This window comes from Ambystoma mexicanum, chromosome 3p, assembly GCF_040938575.1.
Source record: "Ambystoma mexicanum isolate Mex_15411 chromosome 3p, UKY_AmexF1_1, whole genome shotgun sequence".
In the NCBI taxonomy this organism is placed as follows: Eukaryota; Metazoa; Chordata; class Amphibia; order Caudata; family Ambystomatidae; genus Ambystoma; species Ambystoma mexicanum.
In genome coordinates this window covers 148922300-148948546 of record NC_090925.1, presented here as the reverse complement: position 1 = coordinate 148948546, position 26247 = coordinate 148922300, and the positions used below count along the sequence as shown (strand labels likewise).

The 26247-nt window shown below is 46.3% G+C and overlaps 1 protein-coding gene across 2 annotated transcripts in view; it reads left to right on the top strand.

The window, feature by feature from the left end:
- Positions 1-26247, top strand: part of LOC138580178 (early activation antigen CD69-like) — a 68893-nt gene that overhangs the window by 7250 nt on the left and 35396 nt on the right. Inside the window, exons 1-2 of one of the 2 annotated variants that reach the window (XM_069650505.1) lie at positions 14891-15211; positions 23221-23328. In XM_069650505.1, coding sequence (XP_069506606.1) covers positions 15088-15211; positions 23221-23328 — 232 coding nt within the window. In that variant the 5' untranslated portion in view covers positions 14891-15087. Of the gene's footprint in view, positions 1-14890; positions 15212-23220; positions 23329-26247 lie in introns of those variants that run through there. The other variant, XM_069650504.1, reaches the window with a different exon arrangement.

The following is a 26247-nucleotide window of genomic DNA, read 5'->3' as shown; positions in this document are numbered from 1 at the left end:
CTCCTGTACCACCACCAGCTCCTCCGACACCCCTAGCCCCTGTGGTGTTGCCTGGTCCTTTTCCATTGGCACCACCGGAACGCTTCACGGGAGACCCAAAAACGTATAGGACATTTGTCAATCAATGTCGTTTACATTTCCTATGCCGTCCCTTGGCATTCCCTAATTCTGAAACAAAAGCAGCTTTTGTGCTCTCTCATCTAGGGGGTATGGCTGCGGCCTGGGCGAATCCATTGTTGGAGTCCAATGACCCGATCTTGTACGATTTCGATGCCCTACTAGTAGCCATGAATCTGGTCTTTGACACCAGATATAAGGCTCAGGCTTCGGATTTAGAGTTTTTGGCAATATCCCAGGGGAAACGACCTCTTTTGGCGTATTTAGCCCGATTCAATCAGCTGGCCGCAGAAACCTCTTGGCCTGAATCAAAAAAGGCGGCAGTCTTTTATAAGGGGTTATCAGACGAACTTAAGGACGCATTGTCCGTTGTCCCTTCTATCCCTTCAGTATTTCCTGAATTGCTTGATTTGGTATTACAGGTCGATGCTCGGATGCAACAAAGGCGTGGAGAACGCCGTCACCATGATCCTCGCCCTGGCAAATCCGAATTAGGATCTTCTCCAACCTCTGGAGAGGTAGAACCTATGCAAATTGGGGCAGTAAAAGGTCCCCTCTCAAAAGCAGAGAGGGAGAGAACAATGCAAAACAATCTGTGTCTGTATTGTGGACAAACGGGACATTTCATTCGTGTCTGCCCTAAACGCCCTGTTAAACGGGCGGGAAACGCCACGACCCGTCCCTAAATCGAGCCGACGTGACGGGTCAGCCTTCCAATGGCTCATTCCTTCAAACAGCTGCCGCGCACATATATTTAGATATGTCTTTTATGTTGCCCAACTCTCAAGTCTTTTCTAGTCCAGTCATGATAGATTCCGGGGCAACAGGTAATTATATGGATGAACATCTGGCAGCAACCTATGGTATCCCGGTAGACCCTAAGGAGTCACCAGAACTTGTCTATGCAGTAGACGGCTCCTGTTTGGTTTCGGGTCACGTTGTAAAACAAACACAACCCTTGCGGATGAGCACAACGGAAGGGCATGCAGAATACCTGTCCTTCGATCTCATTTCCACACCACAATTTGGGGTCATCTTGGGCCTCCCATGGTTGCGTAAACATAACCCTATCATTGATTGGGTGGAGCAAACAGTGCTTTTTTCTTCTCCCCTGTGTTTGAGGGACTGCTTTCCACTTCACGGGACATCTCATCCATCTCCATGTAAGGCTCTGATTTCAAGTATCTTCACTTGTAACGCTACTACTAGGATGACGGTGGAAATCCCTTCTGCATATCAGGACCTGATTGAAGTGTTTGACAAAGGTTTGTCTGAACAACTGCCGCCACATCGAGAATATGACTGTCCGATTGATTTGGTACCCAATGCCATTCTCCCCCACGGAAGGATATATTCTTTGGCACGGCCTGAGGAAGAACTCCTAAAGGAGTACGTTGAGAAATCTCTGAGATTGGGCCATATAAGACCTTCCCGTTCTCCAGCTGCTTCTCCGATTTTTTTTGTCCCAAAAAAGGAAGGGGATCTCCGGCCTTGTGTAGATTATCGTACACTTAATGCTGTGACAATAAAAAACCAGTACCCATTACCCCTCATTTCGGAGTTGTTGGATCGTCTCTCTACCGCCAAACTCTTTACGAAACTAGATCTAAGGGGGGGCCTACAATCTGGTGAGAGTGCGTGCGGGCGACGAGTGGAAGACTGCCTTCAAGTGCAAATACGGCCTTTTTGAATACCTAGTAATGCCGTTTGGTCTATGCAACGCCCCCGCAACCTTCCAACACTTTGTCAATGACATCTTCCGAGACCTGTTGGATGTTTTTGTTGTGATATATCTGGATGATATATTAATATTCTCGGAAACGTTATCACAACATGAGAACCATGTCCGGACGGTGTTACTCCGTCTTCGGGAACATGGGTTATATGCAAAGGCTGAAAAATGTGTCTTTCATGTTTCCTCTGTGGAGTTTCTAGGATTCGTGATATCCTCTCAGGGTGTTCATATGCATGATGCAAAGATACGAGCAGTCCTTGATTGGCCTGCTCCTACTTCGCTTAAGGGTTTGCAATCTTTCCTAGGATTTGCTAACTTTTATAGACGCTTTATTGCATCCTTTTCAGCCATTGTAGTCCCATTGACACGCCTTACCAGTCCCTCAGTTCCCTTTTGTTGGGACATTCAGGCTCAGGACGCCTTTCAGGCCTTGAAAGAGGCGTTCACTACGGCTCCGGTCTTGCTACATCCAAACCCCCTATTACCTTTCATAATCGAAGCTGATGCCTCTGCCCTTGCCCTTGGGGCGATCTTCTCACAAATGCCCCACGACTCGGCAACTACACCCAGTAGCCTTCTTTTCCAGGAAATTGACTTCTCCGGAGAAACATTATACTATAATGGAACGTGAGCTATTGGCTATTCGAGCTGCTTTTAAGGAGTGGAGGCACCATCTACTGGGGGGTCGACACCCTGTCACGGTTTACACGGACCACCGTAACCTACAAGCTCTATCCACGGTGAAATGTACCAACTCTAGACAAATCAGATGGCATTTGTTTTTTGCACAATTCAATTTCACGGTTTCTTATTGACCGGGCCCCTTGCATGGCAAGGCCGATGCACTTTCTCGTATCGGAGTTGATATCCCCTTCGAGGAGGCAGTTCTTCCTGTTTTGCCACACAACACGGTTATGTGTGTCTGTGCTGTAACCGGTTCCTTATTAGAACGGATCCGTCACTGGGCTGCTGACCATGGGGAGGTACTTCAAGGGCTAAAAGCACAATTGATATCGGGATTACCTTACGTACAGGAACGTCTATATATCCCTGATGCTCGGACTCGGTTACAGGCCCTAAACTGGTCCCATGATACTCGCCTGGCGGCCCATCCAGGACAAACTAAGACAACTGATCTACTCCTCCGGTGGTGTTGGTGGCCCAATATGAAACGGGATGTGGCAGACTATGTATCTAAATGTGCCGTCTGTACACAATGCAAAACGGTACCTGGAAAACCGGTGGGTCTTCTCCAGAAAATGCCCATCCCATCACGCCCATGGCACACTGTGTCACTTGATTTTGTGGTAGAGCTACCACCAGTCCAGGGGTTTACCACTATCTTGGTGGTGGTAGATACCTTCACCAAGATGGCACGCTTTGTCCCCTGCAATGGTGTTCCTTCTGCTCCTACATTGGCCAAGTTGTTCTTCGAACAGGTGGTTCGCCTATTCGGCCTCCCTCTGATCCTTATCTCAGATCGTGGATCCCAATTCACCTCGCGTTTTTGGGGGGCTCTCACTCGATTTCTTGGCATTGACGTTCGCCTATCCTCAGCATACCATCCTCAGACGGACGGGCAGACAGAACGTCTCAATGCCACAATGGAGCAGTATCTCCGATGTTTGTGTCTACAATATCAATCGGACTGGCTGTCTGTATTGGGGGCTGCGGAATTCGCTTACAACAATGCCTGCCATGCATCGGCTGGTTGTTCACCCTTCTATGCCATGTATGGTTTACATCCTCGAGTCCTACCATCCACCCTTCCTTCGGTGGCACGAGTACCCGCAGCTCGGGCAACAGCCCAGTCCTTACGATCTATCCGTGCCGCTGTGCTTCAGCATCTACACCAAGCACAGGATCGCACGAAACGAAATGCTGATAGGCATCGTAGGACAGCCCCGGAGTATCACCTGGGGGACAAGGTCTGGCTATCCACTGTGCACCTTCGCATACCAGGCAAACGTAAGCTGAATCCCCGCTACGTGGGTCCGTATACCATCACGCGATGCATCAACGCAGTGGCCTATCGTTTGGGCATACCCCCGGCTTGGAAGATCCACCCCGTGTTCCACGTCTCTCTATTACGGCCTTATGTTGCCGGTACACGTTTGGGTGATCGTCCCGCTCCCATTGCGATTCAGGGGGAAGAGGAATATGAGGTTCAGGCCATATTAGATACTCGAGTAATCCGGGGCACCCGGCATTATCTAGTAGACTGGAAAGGCTATGGCCCCGAAGATCGTACCTGGGAACCCGCCTCAAATCTTCACGCTCCGCGTCTTTTGCGGGCGTTTCTCCGATCTAATGCTTCGAGACCCGGGGGAGGCCCATCTTTGAGGAGGGGTACTGTCACGTCCCCCGGTTTCTTAGGGTATTCTTATGCCCAGGGGAGAAGCCCGTGGCGTTTAACTTGGCGTTTGCGGCAACGCCGACGCCACCGCCGGTAATCCACTACATCTCCCAAGAGGACGATGCCCGCAAGGAACCTTTGGAACGTTCTTTACTTTCTTTTTGCGTGCGTTCCACGCTTCGATTTCATTTCACTTCCTATAATTGGCCACGCCCCCAGTAAGCCGGTGCTCCTAAACCATTGCGTTACGCGAGCTACGCTCTTGGAATAAGTTCCCCTTTTTCTTGCCTTTCTGGTTCCTGAATTCTATGCTTACCTTGGACCTTGTTATCGTCTCCTTGGTTCTGCCTTAGACCTTCGTTTGATCAACTCCCCTGCTCGACCACGGAATACACCTCGGACTTGTTTTGGATTCTGCTTCTCATGTCTGGTTTCCGGCTCCCTTCAACCCCGTAGTCTTCAAATCACTCCTGGCCACCCGCTCCCCGAGTGGAGAAACCTCACTTCTTGGTTATTGTTGGGACGCTTTGCTGTGCTCATCACTTGTGGGATTTTTTGGGACGCTTTGCTGTGCTCATCATTTACTCCGCCCCCTTGGATCTTGAGCCATTTGTTTCACTCCTTGGATAGTGGGACGCTCTGCTGTTTTCTTTTGCCTACTTGCTCTTGGAACATTTGATTTTGTTTTCACTCATTGGAATGGGGAACACTCTACTGTTGACATCACTAATCCATCATTGAGGGAAGTCTATGGTCCCCCTTCATTCAAGCAAGAAAACTTTCCCTGACCTTCACGCACTCCCATTCTTGTGTATTGTCACAAGTAGGTATTCCGCTGAAGGAAAAGAATACACAGGTAAGCTTGTGGGGCTCGGAGGGGGTAGAGGGACTGAAATTGTCAACAAACGGTATGTAATATTTGCTTTGTTTGTTTTCTTCCCTCTAGCTCCGCTGTGCGTTCTGCCTTTTTGCCTGAGCCCTTGGCCTGACAGGTGTTTCTTTTCCCTGCAAGCTGTGCTCTCAGGAAGGAAGTCTGAATTACTTTAGCGGCATCTGACCCAAGTGATTCCTCAGACTGATCGTGGAACCCTCGAAACGCGACAGCTTACCATTGGTTCTTGCCCATTGCTACCCACCCCTAGGATACTAAACTGTGGTTGGCTAGAGCGGACGTCTCCAGTCCTGGGATCCAAAATGATTCTCAGCTCTTGGTGTACCTTCTCATGGTAATAAGAACAATTGTCTACATTGTAACTTGTGTGCACCACCATAGTCTATTAGAGTGCCCGTTCACATCGTGCAACACTTCGTCTCTCAATGTAACATCTTTTTTGCAAGCCTCTGTCTCGCGGCGTGAGATCGCTCCTCTTTCCCAGCATCGGTTTCGATTCATCATCCGAGTCTGCCGGATCCAGTGTTCAGAGACCGTGATTTGGGCTTCTGCAGCTCTGAATTATGAGGATGTATTCATCTTTATTGCAGCTGGTGTTACTGTTGTTCAGGGATTGGAATGTTACTTGTGTCTGGTGCTTTGGCTGAGGGCCCTGTCTCACATGTTTGCTCTTTGTTCAGCCTGAATTCAGCTCAGCTCTTGCTGAGGGTCTGTGGCCTGCTGTAACTTCCCTTGAGCCATAACATGGCTTCCACATGTTCGTGCTATTCTAGATTCTCCATCTGTTAATCACACGTGGTTCTGTCAGGTCCCATAGGTGCTCCTGCAGTTCCATACGGTTAAGTGCATACAAGCTTGTTCAGGATCTTTTGCTTCTTGTGGTTTCTGTGTGGCTGCGTTAGCTAATGACAAAATGATAAAAGCTACAACAGTGTGTACATGTATCTGTCCTCTGACTTATAGAATTGGACGCATGTGTTCTTTGTGTATTCAGGTGCGTGTTTGTGTCCCGATGTGTGGATGGCACGTGTACTTCCTGTCTAATGCTGCTATGTCGTGGTGTCTCTAACGAAGTCAGTGGCTTTGGCTTGTTGGTGCTTTAGTCCACACTGTCAATTGAGTCTCCTTAGTTGCAGCTTGAGGCTCTTCGTCCACTCTGGGTAATGTTTGTATTGCTCCTGGGCTGTAGGGTTGGCTGAGTGGGCACCTCTCAACATACTTGTCAATCATTGGTTCGAAATAGTATGGGCGATCACAGTATCTCCTGTTCTTCCTCTGTGCCATGTACCTTTTATAGGAGGGGGTGACTTTGCCCATGTACCTTTTTATAGGAGGGAGTGACTTTACCCATCCCTCTTCAGCCTTATAGTGTGATAGATCCAATTTACCTGGGGGAGGTCTTGAGGCAGGGAAGTAAGCAATTTTCAGGTCTTCAAATGTTAAAATTAACAGGGCTCAAGTCCTTAAAAATAAAAGGTGGAGGCGTGCAGGGCTCAATAATATATGCGTAGGCGCTGAGTACATGTGGCAGAGAGCTTAGCTGTACTCCTTCTCCTTGCCATGCTCTTCTAAATCGCTAGTTGTGGCAGGGTGTCTATCTCCTCTCCTGCTGGGTTCAGGCTTGGTTATGTGTTTGCATGCATCTTGCAAAATTAGCAAGTGCTGCTCACTTCAAAATGCCTGACCCTTGATTGAAAGGGGTGGCAGGACAAATCTGCTTTGCGGGTGCAGTAGTAGCAGGGGATCCTATAGCAGAATGATAAAAAGGCAAACTCAGCAGGTTGGGTGACTGTTGCTGAGATGTTAAATGTTTAGACCTTCCTGTTAATCATATGGCTTGTGTGCTATTCCCGCTGCATAAGGTGCTGCTATGACCAGGGGATGGATACAGCTCCCTCGCATCACTCGGTGTGGAAATGTCTGCCCCCACAGAGAAAAATCAAAAGCTGGCACCCAAGAATATAGGCAAATAAAGGGAAATATTCAAATTTAGTTAAATTGACCTTTCCCCTTAGAAGAAAGTGCACAAGGCAAATGAGCAATGGCCTTTCAAAAACAAGTTAAGCAACCTGAAAAAATTATCAGAGAATTTCCAATAACTACACTAGCAAAGTGTAAAAGGTGCCCACCTTTTAAGCCCAACAATTTATAATTAAATATTCCAAAGAAAACAAAATCCAAACATGAGACGTGTGCTTTAATGGCACTTTTGTGTGTTCTTGTGGGTAATTGTCTGCATTGGAAACATGAAAACATGGTGTGAAATCCTAGTAGCTGAACACTTTTTTTAATTTTTTAATGCTGCTCCTCAAAAACGCACAAAAGGGGTTGCGTCCACCTGTTGAAAAAAAGTGGGTGGATGTGTATTGACCTGTGTCCTGAAAATCAGTACAGGGCCAGAACCAGAGAAAATATCCCCTGCAGTCTCCAGAATGACTACCTCTGTTGTCACATCCTGGACACATATTAATGGCTCACTTGCATGCTTCATATATAGGGCCTCACCATGAGTCTGGCGGTATCCCGGCAGTAATTCTGCTGGGATAGCGCCAGCGATAGGAGCGTTACCGCACAAGTAGCGGCACTGCTGTAATTCCCTATTGGGTCCTGTCTGGACCCAATGGGGTTGGGGGAACTATTACCGCTGGCAGTAATAGCACCAGCAGTAATAGTGCCAAAAATGAGTGGATAGCTGGATATTTACCTCTCTCCTCACTTTTCCACCCAACTCATGATAGGCCCAGCCCTTAAATGCGGCGGTAATAGCATTACTGCTGCATTTTAAGGGTTACCACCCAACTCGTGATGAGGCCCATAGGGTCAGGAAAATGTTACATTCTACTTAGTTGGCTTGGTAAATATAAACATGAGAGAATAAGGCAAATAGCTAAAACAGTTTGTGGGATATGTTTAATTGCGCTGGAGGAAGGCACAGATTTTAGGCAGGTAATTGCTGCTGTGCATGTGCTTTCAAAATAAAAATGCCCCTTTGCAGTTAACACGTTAAGCAATGGACAGCTGCAACGCTATTGGTTGGCAATCTTCAAATGAAAGGAAGTGCAGGGAGGCAACCGATGGGGGTGGGGGCGCTGGTGGCTCAGGAGTAAAAGAGCCAGCGTCGCTGGTAGAGCCTCACTTCCGCGGTGTGGAAGGCGTGTCTGAGAGGACAGCGGCATCAGAGCTTGAAGAGGGCAAGGAGGTGGTTGGCAAAGCACTTTTGGGCTAAAGAAAAGGTTGTTCTATTTAAGGTAATATTCTACAGCAGGACTCGGGTGCATATCAGTCAGCAGATGATGACATAATAAGTGTTCTCTAATTAGCTGTTGCCTGCAGTTTCAAGGACCAAGTTGACAAAATGATTTTAGGCATTCGAGGCATGTTAGTGGTCCACACGAACAAGTCCAAAGAACATACATAACATGTCAAAGACATATAATTTAAGTAGCACTGACCTTTCCTACTGCAGTGGAGGTAACAGTGAGTAGGAAGGAAACAGCGGGGCCATCGCAGACTGATCAGTACTCCCCAAAACAGAGGCCCGCTATGGACTGAGATGTGAAAGTGAACAACACTAGCCGGCCACGCGCAAAGCATGATGGGAGAAGTGGCTTTCGGCGTGACAGCGAACTCACATCAGTAAGGACTGAAGCATCGGTTTAGGTGTTGTGCAAACTAGCATGTTTTTGGGAGCGCAGTGCACATTAGCAGCAGGTAGGCATCGTGAGTGATTCACACATGTGTGCTGTGAGTTAACGTATTCTAGTGCACAAACGTGTGCTGCGCCTGAAATCTCTACATTTTCATTATTATTTATGAACCATTAAATGCACCTGGTCTTTAATGTTGTGGATTTGTGTAAATCATTAGTGGCGTAGATCATATGAAAGTGTTAGATTTGCCCCTAAATAATCTTTTGGGCAGCTGAACACATCTGCATGACTCAGTCTAATTGCCCTAGAAGAGGGCAGGGAATGGGTAGTTCATTGGAGCTCCTCTGCTGCCTTTAAGATGCACATACCCATCACCCTGATAAGATGCTGATATGCTATGATGGGTTATTTATAACGCGCTTAATACTCAGAAGTTTCTAAGCATGGACCCGGGGATTGAACCTGTGTTGCTCCGTGTCGTCTTGCTTCCAAGGCGAGCGCGTTGCCGCTGAGCTATCCTCCCGAGATAACAGAAAGGTGTGGACTAAGTTAATACCAGGCCCTTGTTCAGGGGTCAGCTCTATTCAAGTTTACGTGAAACTAACCAAACAATAGTCTGTATTCCTAAAGCAAGGCAGACAGTCTATACTTTGGAATAGAACCCACGTGGTTAAGGGCACAGTTATTTCTAACAGAGTAAGAAACTACTGTGGGTTTTAACGCCCACGGTTAGCAAGGCTGTTTAGGAAGACAGGAAAGGATAGATTTAGATTCTAAATCTCCCTTCCTTGTGGCATAAACTGTCCCTGGGTAGCGCTGCTGGACCGCCTACAAATCCTGGGGAAAGGATAAGAAGAGACACTAACTTCTTCTAGATGTTGAACACCGTTCAGCCTTGCATCAAAGTGCCCAATAACCACACTCTTCCCCTATGTGTATGCATGGGAAGAGACAAATACCAGATCTAAAAACAGTGCTTACGTGATGGGGTGAGCGTCCATCCACTGGATTATCTCGCAGTTTATTTGCCAGGGATGGTATGTCCACCCCCATCCACTGTTGTTAAAACAGGAATGACTACACAGGTAAGGAAACTTCTGACGTTGAATTCAGACCTACATAAAAAGACACAAATAACATAAATTCTCCACTTGCCTAGTTATTGATCTTCTTTACTATAGCGAGTGGAGAGTTGTAAAAAATTGCTCATGTATAGAAAGTGAGTTTGGTATCTATCATTTGTAGCAATTACTGTCTACCGGTTTCAGCGACTCATGTTTGTTGGGGTCGCTTTCTTCAGGACAGTCTTTTTCTCAATGTTTACACCACGGGAGTGAGAGAGCTCAGTTCAATCCCCCCATGTGTGATTTCTGGTCGGGAAAGTGGGTAATTAATACTTTACCACCTCCTTGGTGCGGCAGGGCTGCAGCAGACAGGTGATCTGTGGCAAAACAAAAGGATAACTTAAGTGCACACAGCACCATTGGTTGTTCACTGCCAATAAATGGTTTTAAGATCAGCACTTTTCTAATGCTGATCCTATTCTTAGAAACACTACGCTGGGTGTGGTGTGGTTTACCTCTTATCATCTTGATTATTCAAGGGTTGGACATATACTGGTATTTAAGCCGGAAACCCGGGACCCAACCGGACGTGGTTGTCTATTTTACAATTGTCGCAATGGCCCTCCCCTATAACTCACTTGCCATTACTCCAATGGAATTTTTTCTTGGTGTCTAAATCACATGCATAGACACTAACCTGCAAGGTGGATGTTGTAGTTTCGCAGGTTGTCTCCTTAGGTATCAGGCATAACTGTCACCATGGTTCGAGTCTTAATGTCGCATTCCTGGGTCAAGATAAATGAAAGGAACTCTATTGGGATCTGTATATTTACTGGGGAGCACTACCTGATTAGTGCGCTCAAAAACGCACTGCGAACAGGCACAAAGGCTCTGTGCTGGAGGATGCTCCATACCAGAGCTGCACTCCCGTTTCGCATGCGCCCAGTGTTCTCTACGGCTTACCGTACTACAATGCGTCCGCTGCTCTGTAACTCTTCTCCCCGAATCGATGTTGCGGGAGGGCGGATCTTGAGCCCATTAGAGATCACGTGACGACCATCTAGCGTCGTCCGTGTCATGCATCGTGGCTACGCGTCCAATCACGTGTGCCCGGAAGTCAGGCATAATTCCGGACATGTTTGGTGAGGGCGGGCTATCGCGACCTTGTTTGTTGACTATCACTATGGCAACGCGCCCAAAAGCGAACACATTCTGTGTAGGCGGTTAAGTTAGTGTCATAAACCATATTGTGTAGCACTGTCTCAATGTGGGCCTCACTGATCGGGTCGTCTCATACGAGAATTGGAGCTCGTATGTGACCGTAGGGTTGTGGAATGCTCAGGTAGCGAAAGCACTGTGACAGCGTGCTAAGTCTGTGATGCAGGGCTGCAGAGTCTCGCTAATAGAAGTGCATCTTGTTGGTCTCTTGCATTCAGGTGCCCTGGACCTTGTGGTCAACTGTTCAATGTGAGTGTTTGCCACACAATGCTCTCGTTCAGTCCCACCTTGTCTAATTGTAGACGAAAGATCCATTTCTGCTCTCTTTTAAGGAGAAGGTTGGCCATATCTCCGCCTCATCTTGGGCAGTTCACCTTTTCTATAATGGTCCATGTCAAATCATTGGCTTTATGTCTGTATGTTTTAAAATGTTCAACTAAGGGAGCATTTTCCCTTGCGGTTCGTATACAGGACATATGCTCTTGAATACGCTTTTTAATGGGTCTCGTCATCCCTATGTAGTTTTTGTTACACGGGCATGTGATCAGGTAGATCACGTTAGAAGTGTTGCAGTTGGTTAATGATTGTTGTTTCCACGGAGTGGGTAGGCCCAACTGCAGTGTTTGGGATTTTTTAGTTGGGGCACAGACGTTACATTGGCCGCATGGTGTATGTCCGCATGGAGATGCAGTGGCCCACAGGGTGGTCTGTCTTGTCGGATCCCGGGGTGGTATGTATGAGTGAATCAGGCTGTCTCGCATGGTTTTTCTTTTTTTGATGGCAAAACGTGGTATTGGTAATGTGACCGTCCCCATGTTCAGTAATGGCCAAAGTTTAATAATTTCTCTTTTGATTTGATTAACTTTGTTGGAATAACTAAACACTGCAGTGATGGTGTTTTCGGCTACTGGGTGTGTGTTTTGCTGAAGAGTGATAGCCCGCGGGATATTTCTCGCTCTTTTACAGGCCATTTTGATTGTTTTTTTGGGGTACCCTCTCTCCACCAGTTTTTCTGCTAGAATCTTGGCTTGGGAATCATATTCTTGTACAGTTGAACAGTTTCGCCTATAGCGCAAAAACTGGCCAAAGGGTAAATTTTCCCGTAAACTGCGCGGGGGGGGAAGCTTCTGTAGTCTAATAGTGCGTTTCGGTCTGTAGGCTTCCTGAAAACGGTGGTCGATAAATGTCCTCCGTCAGTTTTAATTTCTACATCTAGGAAGTGGATCACTTCTTTGGAGATGTTGTGGGTGAATTTCAGAAAAGGATTCCGGGAGTTGAGCCAGTCCAGAAATTGCACAAATGAAGTTTCTGTCCCTGTATATATATATAGCCAAGATGTCATCTATGTATCTTGTCCACAGGGATATCTGTGATCGAAAGGGATTTGTTGTTGTGTAGATGTGTTGCTCTTCGAATTCTGCCACGTACAGATTGGCTAGAGATGGAGCAAATGTCGCACCCATCGCAGTCCTCGAGCATTGTTGATGGAAGGTTTAATTGTGTAAAAGGAAATTCTGGGTTAAGGCCAATTCAGCTAATTGCATAATGAACTCTATTGGCACTGCCGGCGAGGTCTCCAATTCCCGTAGCACTTTCTCCACTATTTCCAGTGTTGCTGTCTGTGGTATGTTCGTGTAGAGTGCCTCAATGTCTAATGTCACCAAAAATTGTGTAGTCTGATCGAAAGTGACTTCATGGAGCATATTTAAGACGCTCATGGTATCTTTCAAATACGAACGCATTTTCGGGATTTCAGGTTTTAAAAAGAAATCCACGAACTGCGACAAAGGCTCCAGTATGGATTCAATTCCAGCTCCAATTGGCCTACCAGGGGGGGGTGATATGCCCTTATGCACCTTTGGTAGTACATAAAATACTTGTAATTTGGGAAACCTTGGTGTAAGAAAGGCGGCTTCTTTAGTGCTGATGTATTCCTCGCATGCTGCTCCCTCCACTAGACTTGCGATGGTACACCGCAGAGACTGTGTAGGATCTCCTCTCAGGATCTTGTAATGATTAGGATTGTCCAAAGGGCGATGTTATAATGTAGTCCTGTCTTATGTCACTGGCCTAGAGTGCTTGATGTAGAATGCTGATGCATGAATGCAGCTCAGGAGAGTGTTGGGTGCTTCTGTGAATGAATGTTCTGAGTGTCAGTTGGGGGCCTGAGCTGGAGTGTGAAGGATGGCCGGTGGGTTTCTGCTACAGTCTTGTCTTCTGTCAACTGTACATACTCAAGAGAAACTGGATGCTGTACATATATATATATAAAGCTGCTTGGAACAAACACCATGACTCCACAGCAGGTCTGTGTCTCGAGTCCAGCTTTATCCCATCCAATACACTTAATTACAATTTATTACAATAGAGGCGAGGACTAGAGGAACCTGAAGGTGCAAGTGAAGATAAAACAAAAGACAGGAACAGTGACTGCAGCTACTGAAACAGACAGTAAGCTGTGGGGTGGATACAGCTGTTTAATGAGTAAAGTCGGTTAGAGAAATGAGTGGACAACATGGCAAAGAAGATGAGGATTTAATTGCCATAGTCAAAAGAATAGTCAAGTCCGATATTGATGGTGGATCTAGACAAGCAAGAGAAAATGCATACAGAACGCCCAACAAGTGTTTTAAATGTGGTTGGCTTAAGCATTTGAATACAGAGAAAGACTGTCCGGCTGTGTCAGCTGAGTGTTATAAATGCGAACTAATAGGTCATTTTGGAAAAGTGTGTCGCAACAACAGGGGAAGAGGCAGATTCAACACTCGATATGCAATAAATACTGGTCGATATGGTAGAGGAAGAGATGCTGCCATGACCAGCATAAAAGCTTTGGAAGAAATTGGTGGTCCAAGTAGTTTATTAGCGATCTCAGATAGAGTTGAAGATGAAGTACAAAGTGGGTGCCAATGGAAATAAATGGAATAACATTGCAAGTTATGGTGGATACAGGTTCTCCATATACCATGGTAGATGTTGACACATATGTGAATATTCTAAAAAAACAAACATATGCTACTCCTGGTCATAATCCTTGTAAAAATATCACCGGCAACGCACCATACTTATTTATTGATATCGAGAGCCATTCATCACATTTTCGTTTTCTCATTTATCTCGACCAGCACATGGAGCACTGGCGCCACCTGCTGGATTATTGCAGGCTTGTACGCCATCCAGTCATTAAATGTCTATTTGTATTTCCCACTCACATTCATTTATCCTTAGCTGCACTTGACATGTTTACAGTCACACCACTGCGACCAGTAGAGATTCCCAGTACTGTTTGGACGAAGCTGGCAATTGATATAGCTGGACCGTATGAAACTCTAGGACCACAAAAAGTTTACTTTTATTGTATTGGTTGACTATACATCCAAGTGGGTGGAATGCGGAATCATTGAGGAATCCATATCAGCAATGAAAGTAATTAAGTTTTTGGAGGAAATTGTTAACAGAGAAGGTGAGCCACTAGAAATAATATCTGACAATGGAGCTCAAGTCACAGGAAATTCAAAAATGTCTGGAAGAGCCATCAGGCATAATACAACAGCCTTATACCATCCCATGGGGAATGGATTAGTAGAAAGAATGAATCGTTTCATAAAGGGCATTATTCCGTTTTTATACCATCTGTGTTTATGCGATGACCCAAATTAGTTACTTCATTTCTCTTTATCTTACACTTCTCGATTTTGAGTGTCATACCTTTCTGCTGTATGACTTGTCGCACACCTAACAACTTTGCATCATGTTCTTCTTCGGACATTGCAGATATCAAGATGTCATCTTGGAAATGGTGTACTCCTTGAAGACCGTCAAACAAATGATGCATCAATCTCTGAAACACAGCGGCTGCAGAAGCCAATCCAAACGGCATCCTTTTATATCGGAATGCCCCCAGTGGTGTTATAAACTACGTTAAGGATATGTTTACGCTCTGCTGCCACAGAGGTTCCCTGTGTTGCTCTGCTCCGCTCCTAGGACGTAACCAGGCACAGTCCCGGCAGGTCTTTCAAACAGAAGAGACGCGCGGCTGAATCTTGCGAGCAAGCATGGGGTTTGGGAATGACCCTATGGGGGTGGTAGACACACAGAATGGTCGCCTTCCTGGGAGTGAGGAGTATGCATTGTATAAGGAGCTCCTGCGGCCCGCGGAAATCCCGGCACTCCGTACAAGTAGGTACACCAGAGTCAGTGGATTAAATGGGATGTTAAATCGAGGAGGGTTCTCAGGGGGTATGTGTGTAGTTAGGCCACGCCCCCTAACGTGATGCCCCCCTTCTCGCCAATTGAGTGTGGGCAAGGTGGCTGGTGAAAGCAGGGGAGCTGGGGCGCACTGGCATTATTACCTTTGGTGTGACGCTAGTGTGTCCCAGCTCTCACATGCAGCAGGCAGCCCTTTCATTCAAGGCACCCAGTGGTTAAAAACCACAGGCTCCTTCAGTAAAAGGGCTCCATGATGATTCTGTACTCCCGAAAAGTTAAGAGGCATATGGCAGCCGTGTAGCCAAAGCCACGGTTACACTGGCTGTCTACACATGTCAGTACTTCCCAAGTGCTGACACCTGCAGCAGTCCATGTAACAGTGCAGTGCTTCAGCTACACGGCTGCCCGAGGTGTCTGCATTGGCTGGGGCTAGTTGGGGTCGGCTCCAGGAGGGCTCTGTAGCCACTTTTGGAGACTGCAGGGGTTTGGCCCCAGCCCACTTAATACCCGTCCAGGACCGCACTTACCATGTGAATGGGGGTGATCTGAAGTGAGAAGGGTGCGTAATGCCAACTACCCATTAGTAGTGCTCTGAAGTGAGAAGGGTGCATAATGCTGCAGTCTTTATGAAATACTGACTCTGACTTTAAAACCCAAGGGGGATTTCTTAGGCTTACATTAATCTGCATAATGCTATTGTTACTTTGCATGCAGGATGAGAAAAAAATAGAACTAAATCATACTATTATTGCTCAACCTATTTTATGATACTACATATCTCACAAAGTTGATCAGCAAACATAGACATACTTATATTTGCCTCTATCATTTTAATGTAGTTAGCATGCTTTGAGAGTAGTGACATGAATGCTTTCTGCAACCACCCTCTCCCACTCACCCTACCCCCACTCTCTATCCCTGCCTACCTCCGCTCATCCACCCTACTCTTACTCTCTCTACCTCAAGCCGCCCTCTCTACCCCCACTCACCGTACCCCCTCCCTCTACCCCACTCTCCCACCCTACCCTCACTCTTTGCCCCCTCTTTTCGCACTCACCCTACCCTCACACTCTACCCCTACCTTCACTCTCTCTACCCTCACCCATGCTACTCCCACTCTCTGCTGTACCCCCACTCTACCAACACCCACTCTATCCACACTCGCACTACCCCAACTTTCTCTACCACCACCCTACCCCCACTCTCTCTACCGATGCCCACCAACCCTACCCCGTATTTGCTCGGCCCCACTCTCCCACCCTAACCCCTACTCTACCCTCACACCCACCCCCCACTCACTCTACCCCCACCCACCACCATACTCCCACTCTCTACCCCACTGACCCTATCCACACCCCCACTCTCTCAATCCCCACCAACCCACACTCTCCCTACCCCCACTCTCTCTACCGCCACCACCCAACTTCCACTCTCTAAAAACCCAACTCTCCAAAAATCCAACTTTCTACTCCTCCGTACCCACCTTACACAACTCTCTACCCTCCCAATATCTACCCCCACCAACAAACCCCCTCTCTACCCTTATCAACCCACCCTAACCTTCTCTCTCTCACTACCCATCCTACCCCCTCTTTCTCTACTCAATCCTACCCCTTCTCTCTTTACCCCACCATGCACTGTACCCCCATCTCTAGCCCCACCTACCCTACAACCTTAATTCACCACACACCCACCATACCCCTCCTAATCCCCCTCATCCTTCCTCTCACACTTGTGCTTTATTTCTTACCCTCACTCTCCCTTTCTCACTTATATTTCCTCTTGCCAATGCATGTTCTGAAATGTGTTAAGCTGACCTGAGTTATCGCTTTTGCTCCACTTGCTGGCTCACTGGCAATTTTTGAACCCCTCTTGACTTAGGGTTCGGAAAAACCACTGGCAAGCACCCCCATTCAGAACATTGCGCCAGCACCTCTGTCCCTAAGTTTGATATGTCTATACAATGAAGATATAACATAAATAAAGCACGTGTGTCTTGTTTGGGAAAGAATCGTAACATCTGCCAAGAAGAATGGTTTTCATTACTTTGTACTTTCTACATAGCAGGTGTCAGTAGCTCGCCCAGTCCCGGTTCTAGTCTTGGACTTCTGTTCCTTTCCTACCTTCAAAAATCAGGATTGCATATCCCACAATGAAAACAAACTGGAAAAGCCAATCGTTTTGTGTGTACACTTGGGACAGGCATTTGCCAGGCACTGCCATAATGCCTAACATTAGGAGTGAGGCACTGGCCTCATCCTGCAGCTCACCGCATGACAGGAGGAGGCTGTTTCCGACCTGAGCAATGAGCTCCACTAGAAGGTGGCTTTCTATCATAGAGCCTGCTTCCATCTGCAGGCAGCGATGCTCTCCCATCTGTGGCTGCGTCTATGGTGGCTCACTTGACCCTCAGATTGGAGGAATCCTTTCTAAATGCTCATTGGACTCCTAGCCGGCAAGTTGGGCCGCGTCCCCCTATTGAAGGCCCATCGCATGTCCGGAGCTTCCGGCGGCTGAGGGCGACTCCATGCGCCTTTCTTCCCTGATGTCCCCGCTCCACCCGCAGTTTCCCTGTCACGCCTCCTGATGGGGCTCTTCCCTGTCACGCCTCCTGATGGGGCTCTTCCCTGTCACGCCTCCTGATGGGGCTCTTCCCTGTCACGCCTCCTGATGGGGCACTTCGCTGTTGCATCACACTTCACCCAAGGTAAGGAAGGCTCGAGGTCCAGTTCCCGCCGGTTCGTATCCTTGTGGTGTTTCATTGTTCCCTGGTTATCATTCAGTGACGCTGCTGCCGCGCAGCATATGACACTATCTTTATCCTGGCAACCTGGCAACTACAGGATAAAGATATCTGTTCTGTTCCTGGATGCCTTCCTGACTTCTCCTCCGAGGCACTAACTGCATGCTGCTCCTTGAGGCGTGCCCGATAGCCTGTACTCCTTGTGTGTACCTGTCTGTTGCTGACACAATCCCATATGTTGTTGCTTTTATCAAAAGTTTTGATTGAAATTACGAATTAGGAAGTTCTTAACTTTTATTGGAAATTTGAATTGAAACTGATCATTAGGAAATAGTTGTGTTTTTATAACATACTATTATGTGATTTACTTATATGCACAGTGACTAAAGTAAAGTGACATATGTTGTTCCCAGCATTGGGTCTAATCTTGCCCTGTTCCCTTGGCATATCTGATGTAGCCCCCTATTGCTGTGCGTTAGGCTTTCCCTTTTGCATCCATGATCATGTGCCTGGTAGTTTCTGCACCCCTACCTCCTGCATTCTCGTGACGCCACTATCTTTTACCTGTTCTGCTTTGTTTACTATGTGCTTGCAGCCTCCTTTCTCGACTCTTCTCTTAGCCTTTTTATTTTATTTTCCCTCACCATCTTTTTGCCTGTTGCGTCCCTTCTTGCCTGAAATGATGCTGCCCGATTTTCCTGTCAATTACCTGCTTAATCTAAAATGCCTGACGGCATGGCATGCCTGATGTAGCCCCTCATTCCATGCGGCGAGGCTTTTCCAGTCTGCGTTCACTCTTACCTACTTAGTCTAAAATGCATGACGCCATGCCTGATGTAGCCCCTTGTTCCCTGAGGCGAAGTTTTTCCTGGCTGCATTCACCCATACCTCTTTATTGCATTTCTGGGTTTCCTTGATGCTGTCTACCAATTTGTTCCAGCACTTCCTTTCCTCCCTCCTCTCCCCCTTTTTATGCTTCAGCACTTGCACATTCCAAATCGTCTCACGACCAAGTCACAATTATCTTTTCTCCCTTCTATCCCCATCCTGCACATCCCCTCCTCCCCACTCTCCTGCTGCACGCTTTGAACGTTTCACTTTTTAAGAACGTTTTTATTTTATCCGCTTCCCTCCCCCCTTGTCTTGTTGCGCCTCGATTTCTGCTTTATAGTGCGCATTACAAATAACCAATGAACAAATACTCCCTGACCATAAGACGGCAACAGCTAAAACATGATTATCTGCACATACAATAGCAGTGCCCTGCAAATCCCCATCTAATATGTAACACAAGCCAGAACTGTTGGCTTTGTCAATGCTTGTTTTAACAGGACTTCAGCGCAGGGCACAGAAGTGGGTGAAGATACACTTGGCCATTTACAGCACTCATTAAGCAATTAACTCTCGGCAGACAGCTTAGAAATAACACGGGCGGGGCCGAATGCAGCAGAATATATGTCGCTGCTTGATGGTGAACTTCTTTTGCTGATTTTTACAACTTTTCTTAGCGCAAAAAAGGTGGGATAGACCCCAAGTCTCCTCGCCCTCCATCCATCTACTCTCGTTCTATAGACCTCACCTAAACTTACCGTCTATATTTTTGCTATGAAAAAGGGTTACAAAATGCAGCAAAACAATCGGCGACAACGTCATTTTGGCAAACATGGATAATATAAAATAGCCAAACACCCACAAGGTGTGCGTCCCTCCCCAGTCTCGCTCCCTTAGTGCGAGGAGAGGGCAGGGAGTGGCATACCTTAACCCACAGTCTCATTGAGCTGATGCCAAATGCAAACCTTGTCTCACTCAAGGGATGGGAATCTTACTCTCGGGACCTTCAAAAAGTGTAAATCATGGATTGCGGGCCTCGCTCATTGAGTGGTAATCACACCTCAGAGTACTGCTATTACATGGCAGTTCCCCTTTAGTGCTTTTTTTTTTTTTTTTTTAAATAAGCATTGAAGTAATGCCTTGGAGAAAACTAACAAGCATGTAAAAGAAATTTAAATGGCCCCATGAACGAACCCTGCAGTTTGCTCCTGGGGACTGGCATTTTTCCATTGACCCCCCCCCCCCCCCACGGTGCTATGTCTCCTGTTACAAAGTATCAATTGAACAGATCACTGCATTACACTTTCCACAACAATGATAGGCAGTGGCTGCAATACATTGTATCAATAAAGGATTTGACCATTGCAAATATTTTTCTGCTCTGAAGTGCAACGATAAGGACACATTCACAAGCAGTGGCTCGTCTAGGCCTGTCTGTTTCTTTCTAGTCTTGTTTCTATGTTTTCGTTTCTCTTTCTTTCACTGTCTGCTCTTTTATTTCTTCCCTTTTCATCACTGGTTCACTAGATTTCGTATTTCCTTCCCTCCTTTGTTAGTTTTCCTTATTTTTTACATGAAAGGAGGGAGAAAAAAAATTATTTCCTTTCAATCATTTTTCTTTCAGCTTTCTTTGTCTTTCTCTCCGTTTCTTCATTCCATCTTGTTTCACTTTCTTCCTCTCCACCTTCTTTCTTTTGTCTTTCTCGTTCCTCCTTTTTTCTCTTCACTTTCACTTTCCTCCCATCTTGGCTTCTTTCCTACATTCAATCTGTCCTTCTTTCTCTTTCTTATTTTCTTCTCACTGATAAACGCCACGAGCTGCACCATGTTAACTTTCTGCCACTTGTTGTCTTTGTGCTTTTCTAGTGAATGACGCATTTGTAGATCTTACAAATGGAACTAACTCTTTTTCCAGTAAAGGAAGACCTGCCTTAGTTCCTGTTACATTGTTGCTCTGGTCATGATATTTAGTATTTTATATATTTATTACATTTATGGAACGCCCAAACCCAGCGGTATCACAGCTCTTGTTATGGTGCAGCAGGTAGAGACCAGGTGAGCGCATTAGTCGTATTTGTTGAATAGATTTTTACAGGCTTTTTGAAGGAGGCATATGAAGGTTTGTTTCTGATGTGAGCCATCAGGGAGTTCCTAAGAGTGGGAGCAGTGACACAAACCGACCCCTCATGTAGTCTTTTCTTTTCTTGAAGCGAGGGGTGACTTGGGTCGTGCTGGTGCCGGATCTGAGCGAACACATCAGGATTTTCTGGGAAACACTGAGGTACAGGGGGGGGGGGGGGCCATTGTGAATGCAGTGGTAGGCAAAGGACAGAAAATCAATGCGAGCTTTGATGGGCAGCCAGTGCGCCGGGTTGCTGAAGGCATAGGCCTAATGCTACGCGCGAGGCTTTCTTCTGCAAGAGTTGGGGATTATCCAGTTTGGAGGCGGAGGTGCCCATAGACAGGACATTACATAAGTATCCGCCCTTTCTATTACTGGCAGCAAAGTCTCTACACTCCTTCAACCTAGAAGAACTTAACGACGCGAGGTTTTGCCTCTGAAGTGAGGCTGTTACACAGGGCAACAGTTCACCCTGTAACGCCTTCACTTCCTGTTGGCTAGTTCTCCCTCTTTCTTTCTCTCATTTATGCAACAAAGATTATTTATTTTGTGGCCTGTTATTCAAATGGTCACTATCACATGGTCTGGTGATGCTGGTGGAGATTCATTTCACTGGGCTTTTTGAGAGCCTTCGGTGGTGATGGGGGAGGGGCTTTGAATGACACTTCTCTATAAGCTCCTCGTGTATGTTGCTGAAGTAGCACAGAGAGTTGAGAGTTAGTTAAATTCCCATAATGCTCTTTCTGAGCCTGGCTTCCTTAGTCTGCAGCTGGGGGTATATATGATGGTTTCCACTCATGAGAGATGCACGATGTGTGTCCACGAGGCTGAATGGAACCAGCTTAATTATTTATAGGAAAGGGTTGAAGCATTGCGTGGATACTAGTCCCAGCCATCCTCTTATTCCATTGCGCGGATACTAGTCCCAGCCATCCTCGTATTCCGTTGCGCAGATACTAGTCCCAGCCATCCTCTTGTTCCATTGCGCAGATACTAGTCCCAGCCATCCTCTTGTTCCATTGCGCGGGTACTAGTCCCAGCCATCCTCTTGTTCCATTGCGCGGGTACTAGTCCCAGCCATCCTCTTATTCCATTGTGCGGATACTAGTCCCAGCCACCCTCTTATTCCATTGCACGGGTACTAGTCCCAGCCATCCTCTTATTCCATTGCACGGGTTCTAGTCCCAGCCATCCTCTTATTCCATTGCGCGGATACTAGTCCCAGCCATCCTCTTATTCCATTGCGCGGATACTAGTCCCAGCCATCCTCTTATTCCAGGCTGGAAGAGTGCGGATATTTTCTCCAGTTGTAAATCATGAGAAGGGCTGGCGCGCTTCCTGTACTCATGTTTACGGAGGGTGCGCCAGGGTCATCTTATTTTTTTGGCAAGAAGATTGGCCAAATGTTCCATCTTCATTTATCAACCAGATAGTGCAACATTGACAAGTGGAAGAAACTTGGGGCCTAATTTACAGAAGCGTTTTATAATGGCAAAACCCCATTGGGAAAACGCTCTGTGAGTTAGGCCCTTAACGTTGGAGAAGTCAGTGGAGGACGGAGTGTCGTTAAGTTGACGGAAGAAAAGAAAGCCGGGAAAGCAAAAAGAATGAACGACTAAAAGAGAGTGATCGAACGAGGAAAATCAGTGCATGGAATTAAAGACAGAAAAAGAACGAAAGAGAAGGAACGGCATGAAGAAAAATAATTGGTAGATGGAAGGAAACAAAGAAAAAGCAAAGGACAAAGAAAGAACATGGAAGGTGAAAAGGACTGTACAGAAAGAAGGAAGCCGCAAAAGTAAGGCAGGTACAAAAGAAAGAATCGATGTTAGAAGAAAGGAACATTCTAACATTGTGTTCTTATACAGCGCTTCATGCCGGATTCCCCCGGTTTCTGAGCGCTGTAATAACATGTGCCCCTTTTTTGACTTCTGGCGAATTAAAGGGTAAGTCGAAATTGCAAGTCAGGGAGTTCTCATGTAAGACCCCAACATACTCGAGAACTGTCCACTCGTACTGAAGATGTGTGGGGGGGGGGAAATGAAGATGGATAGAAAATATGAAAGAAAGAAGCAAAGATAAACAAAGAAAAATTGAATAAAGGAGAGGCGGTAACAAGTCCCGGACTTGGTCTAGTGAGTGCTTTTTGTGGCGCTGCTCTTTGGAAGAGTCACAGCGCCACTCAGTGGCTCAAAATTTGTATAACGTACAGGTCTATATTACTTCTGTCATTGCTCCGTGATGCAAAACAACCTTGCAGGAACAGTGTGTTTTCTTTTGCAGATCATAATGTGAGGTGCTTACTGAGAAGAGCGACCGGACCCCGATTTCTGGCTGTTTATTTAGCAGGCCTGGTGCTCGTTGTACTTGCCCTGGGAGTTTACATTGCAGGTGAGTGTGTGTGTGTGTGTGTGTGTGTGTGTGTGTGTGTGTGTCTGCAGGACAGAAGTCCTTGGTGATCCGCTGTCGCAGCGGCTCTCACTGAGCGATAGAGGTTGCGCCAGTAGACGAGGGAGGGGGCTTTTTAGCAGAGGAGCGGACGGCGGTCAGAGCTGGAGGGCTTCAGAGCGCTGGCCCTCCCATCAGCCGCCTTCTTCCCATCCAGTTCCCAGTCTCCGGACTTGACTTCTGAAATCAGAACGGCAAACATATCCGCATCTGTTTCTTTAAATAATTGTACTATGTATTTGTTGCGTGAACTGCCGATGTTTGGATTTCAGCTTCAGACAGTGGCAGATTTGAAAAAGTCACGCATCAGCATTTTGCATGAAATTGTCAACTTGTTGGTTGTTTCGCCGCAGGCTCATGGACATTTTGCCTACTTTTGAGGTACGAAACATTTCGGCCACTGAAATGGCAGAAATGTTTGAACACCGCCAGCAACAAAAAAAACAAACAAACATTATCTATTTCGCTCTTAATATCTATTCTAACTATATAATAAAAGGCCAGATGTATGTAATTGTAGCGTCTGAGTGGGAGGAGTTGGGGGATATTCGCTCCTCAGAGTGAATTGTGGATGGAATGTGTCATGGCGAGAGAACTAATGCATCTTTATACATAAATGCAAAATAGCCCTGTCTCTGTATAGTGTCTGTGCTGCATGAACTGTGAGACACTGGAATAAAGGGATATTTTCCTCCTTTACATAAACTGTTGTAAACGCCTGCTCATTGTCATTATAAACCATGGTTTCCCTTTTGCTGACTTTAATCAAAAGTGATGGAAACTGACAGGATGAGGCGTAGAGAGATGGGAGAATTAACCAAAGAAAGGGGTGAAATAATTAAGCATTATTTCCCCACTTTTGTGTGTTGCTGCTGTTGATGGTAGGTTTGGTTAAAAAATGGCGGCTATAGGCGTCTAGCAGAGGATGGATAGGAGTGGGGGGCTCTTAGGAGGGTGTCACTGCATTTCAATATGGTGCTGTGGGGGTGTTGCAATTTCTCACGTATGCAGTTCATTGTACGTGCGAAGGAGGAAGCAATCATTGGCAAAGCCAACATTATTTTATGAGCTTTTGTACAGTGGCAATGCTTTCTTTGTTGCTAGGCACTGACATTGCAAGTCTAGGTGTTCAGACCATGCTTTGCAGGTGTTGCAGCCATACGTTAATCAGATTTTATGCTGTCAGTCACCACCATAGTGGTTTTACAGCAGTGCCCAAGCACTCGCGCGACGCATGCCATGCGTTATCCTTTGGCAGGGCTGTCTCATTGCCAGGTCCCTGCGCAAGTTGACATCTTCTGCTATGAAACGCCCAACTAATCTAAAAAATGTCCAAGTACTATCTTTTGCCACGGTACTGGCATCTTACGCCATGCTTTGCCACCATTTGATCTATGTTCTAGTCCCAGACACTCAGACCATCCTGTCAAGACATTGGAATCCAATGCTCAGACCTTCTCACCGTACGCCGGGCATTGCTGTCACATGTCGGGCATACTCACATCATGCTTTATTAACATTGTGCCGGTGGTGCTGGGATGAGGTGCGGGATGAATGCATTCTAGCGCCTCGCTTTGGGTGCTACATTGTCTAAATAAACTGCCCCACCCACTACACAAGGGGGTCATGAATAACTCATGTTTGTGAACGGTCCCAGGGCATAATCGGGGTGGCTATTTGTAATATTAAAATCACACCTCAGAAGCAACAGTCCATTTTTGCACAGCTATCAACCTGCATGCAGCTTTATATGTTAGTTTATATTGCTTCATGGAGATAAGTGTGCCATCCAAAGTCCTCAAAGGTTGCAGGGGCCGTGGGATGGGGCAATTCTGAGGTCCATGTAAAATTAGACATGTGTTCCATGAAGGAACAGCACTTTGCCTAAAAACATCATATTCTGTGAAAGAGAGAATGTGGCGGCCTGACATCAAAGCCTCGACCCTTGCATATGCCTGATTTGGCAAAACGATGGTGTGGGGAGTTGCCCAGAGCAATGCCAGAGGTTAAGATTAATTCCAAACCTTCCAGCCATCACCTCTTTTGTTTGTTATCCAGTGATAATGTCACTCTGAAAATGGCCGCCAGGTGGCTTAACATGCACCCTCTAGACAATCAAACACTTTTTACAAATATTCTAGGATTGGAGGTAATATATAATTGTTTGTTTTATTTGGTTAACAATAAATTCAACCCTTAACCTCAATACAAAGTAATTACCAAAAAAAAACACTCCCATTATATTACATACAGAATTCTAAAGCGACTCAAAGGAAAAAAAACATAATTCTCTGTAAAAATTGAACTAAAAAAATTGTAACTGCATTTACAATGGAAGTACTTTAGCCTGACAAACAATAATCCCACATATGGTCTGTTGATAAAAAATAGTCCCTTGTGTACTTCTGAAAAGCTCTTTCTCTTAACTGCTTCAAAGATTCACTAAATAACAATTTGTATTAGTTTTATTTGTAACGCGCACCTTCAGGCCCAGAGGCATCAGGGCGCAACTTTGGACAAGGTTACATAAGCAAAACAGTTACATATATTCAAAACATTAGACAGTGCACAGTAATTCAAGGCATACAGCAATATACATATTTACAGAAAGTGGATTAGGGCAGGCGTTGCCCAGGGCAAGTCAGGAAATCAAGGCTGGTTGAAGGGCCAGGATTTGGTTTTAGATTTGAAGGCACTAAAACATTCTTCAGATCTGATGGGGAGGGCATTCCAAAGCTTGGACGGGGAAGCTAGATCCACCCGCCTTTTGTAGTTTGAACCTAGGAATGGTTAGGCAGTGGGTCTGAGCCGTTCTTTGCGGGCGGGTAGGCGCATGACGGGATAGCCGACTGCAGAGGTATG